The sequence below is a fragment of the Helianthus annuus genome, chromosome 11, assembly GCF_002127325.2.
Source record: "Helianthus annuus cultivar XRQ/B chromosome 11, HanXRQr2.0-SUNRISE, whole genome shotgun sequence".
Taxonomy (NCBI): Eukaryota; Viridiplantae; Streptophyta; class Magnoliopsida; order Asterales; family Asteraceae; genus Helianthus; species Helianthus annuus.
In genome coordinates this window covers 163,732,140-163,738,070 of record NC_035443.2, presented here as the reverse complement: position 1 = coordinate 163,738,070, position 5,931 = coordinate 163,732,140, and the positions used below count along the sequence as shown (strand labels likewise).

Here is a 5,931-nt window from a genome sequence, read left to right as displayed (position 1 = left end):
AGTAGGTGTCGCATGGGCCTAAGTATGGTTTCGGCCCTGATGTGTTTTGTATATAAACACCCCTAATCACTTGATTAGGGGTTGTTGGTTACGAGTAGAAGGAAAGGCGACACCAAGCAAGGAACCGAGTTCCATCGATCTTGTATCAGTCATCTTCTAAGTTGAATGCAAGTTTCGGTTTGATTGTTCTTTATTGTTTGTTTATTATTTGATCTTATATTGTTCTTGAATCGACTTGTATTTGAATTCCGCGCTTATACAAGTTTAGATTGATATCATTGTGATCCTCACGGGTTTTACAATTGGTATCAGAGCCATTGAAGCCATTCAAGGGCTCGGTTTGATATCAATCGGATTCAAGAAGTTTCATATATTACTGATCCGGTTTGTTGAAGTGTGTTTGCAGATCTGTTCATCGACTGTTCTTAAAAATTCATTGAAAAATCACTGATTTTGGTTCTGTTGATTTCAGCATTGGTGTTTGCTGATTTTTCGGGATTTCGGTGCAACAGATTCAAAGATTACAATATCTTTGAATTTTGGAATTTGCTGAAAAGTCGGGATTGCGAGTAAACAGTTCTTATCACTTTTGTTTTGCAGGTTACGACTCGCAATCTCTTAGTTGCGGTTCATCACGTTTCAGTTACGACTCGCAACAGCTGCTGGTTTCGGTTCATCCTGCCCAGTTACGACTCGCAATCAGCCTTGGTTTCGGTTCATCCTGTTTTGTTACGACTCGCAACCAGCTGTTTGACCTTCACTCGCAACTGTGGTTTCGGCTCATCCTGTTTTGTTACGACTCGCAACCACTTCGGTTACGACTCGCATCCACAGTTTGACTTGACTCGCAACCATCGTCATTACGACTCGCAATCAACAGAAGTTTTTGACTCGCAACCTCGTTTCGACTCGCAACGACACATTGTGACGGACATTTGGACTGTTGACTTTGGACTAAATAAAATTAATTAATTAATTAACTGATTAATTAACAATGTCAACCACCAACAGTGAATTGTCTACCCTAACTCAGCAACAAGAACTTGATTCAAAGCTTGGGACCACATCACGCATTCCTAGGCTAACTGATGCCAACGACTTTCCCGAGTGGAAGTGGCGCTTTGAACAGCATCTTAAGGTTAAAGATTACAAGCTATGGCGCAGCATCTTGAGGGGACCTAGGGAAATTATGATGGAAAGTCCTACAGAACCTGATGTTAAAGTTAAGAAGCCTCGAGAACAATACACTGAAGATGATTTGCTTATTGTTGAAGAAGATGATCGAGCTTTCTCTTACTTGACCATGGGTTTGGGTCCTAATATTGCCATGGGCTTTCGCACCTGCAAATCTGCCAAGGAACTATGGGACTCTCTGGTAGAAGTGTATGAAGGTAACGAAGATATGAAAGAAAGTCGAAGGAACTTGCTGCAACAAAATTTCAACAATTTCAACCATATTTATGGTGAAACAGTAGATAATCAGATCCAAAGGTTTGTCAAGCTGGTGACTCAAATGCAGATGGAAGAAATTCATACCTCAAACGCCTCCACCAACAGACAACTTCTCAATGCTTTGCCCAAGAGTTGGGATCATCATGTTGCTATGATCAAGAAGACTAAAGATCTTGCAAGATGTACCCTGTCTGAGATGATCTCGCACATCAAAGCTTGTGAATTGGATGACAAGCAGAGAGAGACTAACTACAAGAACAGCATGCTGGCTGCCGGTTTCTCAATAGCTCCAACCACGTCTAGCGACAGCAACACAGCTCTTCTATCACAAGGAGGATTTCAAATGTTTCGCAACAATTCCTCTGTCTCTCAATCTGGATCCTCAAATCAAATCGTCTCTTCAGCTTCTCCAGCTTCAGTTCAAAATGCTGGAAAGGCTTCTGCTGCTGCCTCTGCTTCTGCTCACTCTACGAACAATGAGATGATGGCATTTTTTGCAAGTCAGTCAAAGGAAAAGCTAGACATAGCAGCTTCTGTAATCAACTGTTTGAATGCTTTTCTTGCAGGGAAGCTTGATCCACCAAAGTGGAGTCAAGATGATTTGTCACAGATTCATCCAGATGATGTTGAAGAAATGGATATCACCTGGCAAATGGCAATGGCGGCATTCAGAGCTCAAAAGTTTGTGAAGAAAACGGGTAAAAACAGGTGGGGCAACGCTTGGAATGGAGCTTCTAAAGTGCCCTTCAATCTTCGATGTTACAACTGTCATGAGGAAGGACACTATGCTAGGAACTGCCCGAAGCCACCCATGAACAGAGATCAGAATCCTACTATTCCTGCACAACCAGCTACTCCTAATCGAGAAAGGGCTCTTGTGTCTACTGCAAGTATAGCAGATGCAGCTGCCTCTGGAAGTCCACAGCCGCAGGGATTAGCACAAGCGCTGGTGGTGCAGCCAAATGTCAACTTTGACTGGTCCTCTGAGATTGAGCGTCTGAACATATCAGCTCCAGATAATCAAGCTGCAACTTCTAACATTGCTTTCATGACCTCAAACGAGCATGACCCTGAGCCACAGGAAGAGACTGCTGCTGACGATTTCGCTTTCATGACTCAAATCCTGTCAGCACCTGTCAAAGGTCTCACCAAAGAAGAGGTACTTTCAGTTTTCTGCACTCCTGAATGTAGGGAACGTGTTGAGGCTTATAGAATACACAACGCTGAGCTAATCGAAGATTACAATGAAATTAAAAGAAAAAATTTCACTTTAACAAAAAATGAAAAACTTTTCAAAGAAAAAGTCGAAGCTCAGCGTAAGGACATCGTTCAACTAAAGGACGATGTCAGTGTAGCTAAAGGCCAACTAATGATAGTCAAAGAAAAATTATGTGAAGTAACTAAGGAACTGGAGAGTGTAAGAGACAAATACCAAATCAATCAATTAAACATCAAGAAATTTGATTCCTCCAGTAAGTTAATAAAAAATCTGTGTGCTGAACAATTGGCTTACTCTAAGAAGAAAGGGTCGGGTTTGGGTTACAATCAGACTCCTCCTCCATACAATAACAATTACACTTATTTGCCAATGTCTGAGGAGGAGATCTTGAATGAAAGCAAAATGACTTATGGCTCATCTAGCAAATCGTCTGTTCACAACAAAACTGTTGAGCCACAAAAGCCCTCGCCTTTAAAGTTTATTCCTAAAGGCACAATTGATCCTAACATCTCGTTGTCATGTGCAGATGATAGCTCAGAAGTAAGATGTGATGATGTTCATGGGAGTGAACCAGTTATTGTTTCAAACATTTCTGAACCTTATTTTGAATATTATTCTGAACCAACTGAGTCAGACATTGCTTTTACCAATTCTTTGTTTGCGTCGTTTTCTGCGTTTGTTTCGTCTTGTGAGCCTGCTGTTTTGGGCAAAACTGATAATGTTTGTGTGGATGATTTGAACAATATTTGTGGTGATGATAGTTTTTCAGCTAATGTTTGTGATGATAACATATCAAATGTTTCAGCTTGTGATAATGTTACAGGTGCGGTCCCCAAGGATGCATTCAGTGAAACCACTGAAACTATTTCTCAAGAAAATCAAGTGTATCCTGATTCTTCTTCTGAACCTGTCTCAGTGGGAGTCCCTAATGTTGAATCTAGTGGGACCCCATTGGAAACCGAATTACCAAATGAATCAGAACCTGTGTCACAAAGTAAATGCTCTGAGGAAATGCATGTTGATGAAACTTCTTCAGGATCAGAAAGTGAACCTGAATCAGTTTCACTCGAGAAAAACATTAAGGAAGTGCAAGTTGATGAAACTTCTTCAGGATCAGAAAGTGAACCTGAATCAGTTTCACTCGAGAAATGCATTAAGGAAGAGCATACTGTTGAAACTTCTTCTTGTTCGGAAAGTGAACCTGAATCAGCTTCAGATGATAAATGTGTTGATAAAACACATTTGGATGAAGCTCATACATGTTCAAATTCGGAATCAAGAGTAAGTGAAAAGGAAAAAGGGGTTGATAAAAGGGTGAAATCATCAGCAGAAAAGTTGATTAAAGAAAAACCACAAATCAAACATGGTCAGAAAACTAAAACGTTGAATCACATGAAATCGAACAAGCAGAGACCTAATGTCAAAAATGTTCAGAATGTGAAGCGTCAAACTTGTTTTAACTGTGGCATTGCTGGCCACATTGCCAGAAATTGTGGTAGACTCCCAAGGACACCAGACAAGAAATCATCAGGGCGAAATCAGAAAGTTACGTCTAATCGATCTAAATGTTCGGAGTCTATGAAGTCTGCTCGGACTAAGACAATGAAGAGCAAAGATCTTCATAGGACTAGACCTTCTGATCAGGATTGGAATGCAGCCAAACGCCTTAATCAGAATCGACAAACAAATTTTCAGCGTAATCAGAGAAATTATTTTGGTAACGCTTTTGAAAGTTTAAATTCTAACTGGTCAAGACAGTTTTGGAAACCTAAGGTCAATGGCATGCAATCCAATCCAATGAAGTCATATCATCAAAAGGCAGCACACAGAAATGTTTCAAAATTTCTAAACAAAGAGAATTTAGTGTGGCAAAGAGTAACGTATTTCGATGCTCAAGGGAAACCCATATCCACTATGGGCTGGGTTCCTAAATCTAACTAATCCCGCTACTCGTGCAGGAACAGCTGTGGAGGACTACCGTGCGCCTCTGGTACATGGATAGTGGCTGTTCCAGGCACATGACAGGAGACTTATCCCAGCTTGTGAATGTCAAAGAATTTAATGGTGGATATGTCTCATTTGCGGGAGGTGAATCTGGCAGAATCACTTTGAAAGGAACTGTTCAAAACGGTGTTCTCAGCTTTGAAAATGTCAATTATGTTCCAGAACTGAAACACAATCTGTTGAGTATTTCGCAGATTTGTGATAGAGGGAATTCAGTTCATTTTACGAAGAAGGGATGTCATGTTCTGAAGCCTGGGATCGTTATTCCAGAAGACTGGTTCTTGATGACTGCTGAAAGAAAAGGAAACGCTTACGTCATTGATATGAACAAGAAGCCGTGTGAAGAGATCACCTGCTTATTCTCGAAGATTTCAGAGCATGATGGTTTGTTGTGGCACCGTCGACTCGGGCACGTGAATATGAAAAATCTGAATCGTCTAGCTAAAGGTCAATTGGTACGAGATCTTCCGATCAAGGATTTCATGTTGGTAGAGAAGTGTGTTGCTTGTGCGAAAGGGAAGGCTCATCGAAAACCTCACAAGTCTAAACCAGTACCCTCGACAAAAGCTGTACTCGAACTACTTCACATGGATCTTTTTGGTCCAGTGAATGTGCTGAGTATCGGGAAGAAAGCCTACTGTCTAGTAATCGTCGATGATTACTCTCGCTACACTTGGGTGTATTTTCTCAGTCACAAAAACGAAACTGCTGCACTGGTGAAACAGTTCATTACATTGGCTGAAAATCAAGCGAGTACTAAGGTGAAGGTTATTCGATCAGACAATGGGACAGAATTCAAGAATGTTACTTTGGATACGTTCTGCAGTGAAAAGGGAATTGATCGACAGTTCAGTGCGCCTCGCACTCCACAACAGAATGGAGTGGCTGAAAGAAGGAATCGTACTCTAATTGAGGCAGCACGTACCATGCTGGCTGATTCAAAGCTTCCTAGCTTCTTTTGGGCCGAAGCTGTTAGCACGGCTTGTTATATCCAGAATCATGCTTTAGTTAATAAACGTCACATGAAAACCCCTTATGAGATTCTGGAAGGACATAAACCTTCGGTTTCACACTTTCGTATTTTTGGTTGTCCATGTGTGTTATTACTAATGGACTCAAATGGAAAGTTTGAAGTCAAAGGTGACGAATGTTACTTTGTTGGATATGCTAAAGGCTCTGCTTATAGGGTATACAACAAAGTAACTAGGAAAGTCGTTGAGTCGTGCAACATCGAATGGCTTGAAGAGAATGCTACG

At 41.1% G+C, this 5,931-nt stretch overlaps 1 protein-coding gene across 1 annotated transcript; it reads left to right on the top strand.

The window, feature by feature from the left end:
* Positions 1-797: 797 nt before the first annotated feature.
* Positions 798-3,807, top strand: LOC118484115. Its single transcript, XM_035980013.1, has 2 exons — positions 798-2,611; positions 3,198-3,807. Exons 1-2 carry the CDS (start codon positions 995-997, stop codon positions 3,213-3,215), a joined length of 1,635 nt encoding a protein of 544 aa, XP_035835906.1. The 5' UTR covers positions 798-994; the 3' UTR covers positions 3,216-3,807.
* The last annotated feature ends 2,124 nt before the right edge of the window (positions 3,808-5,931 follow it).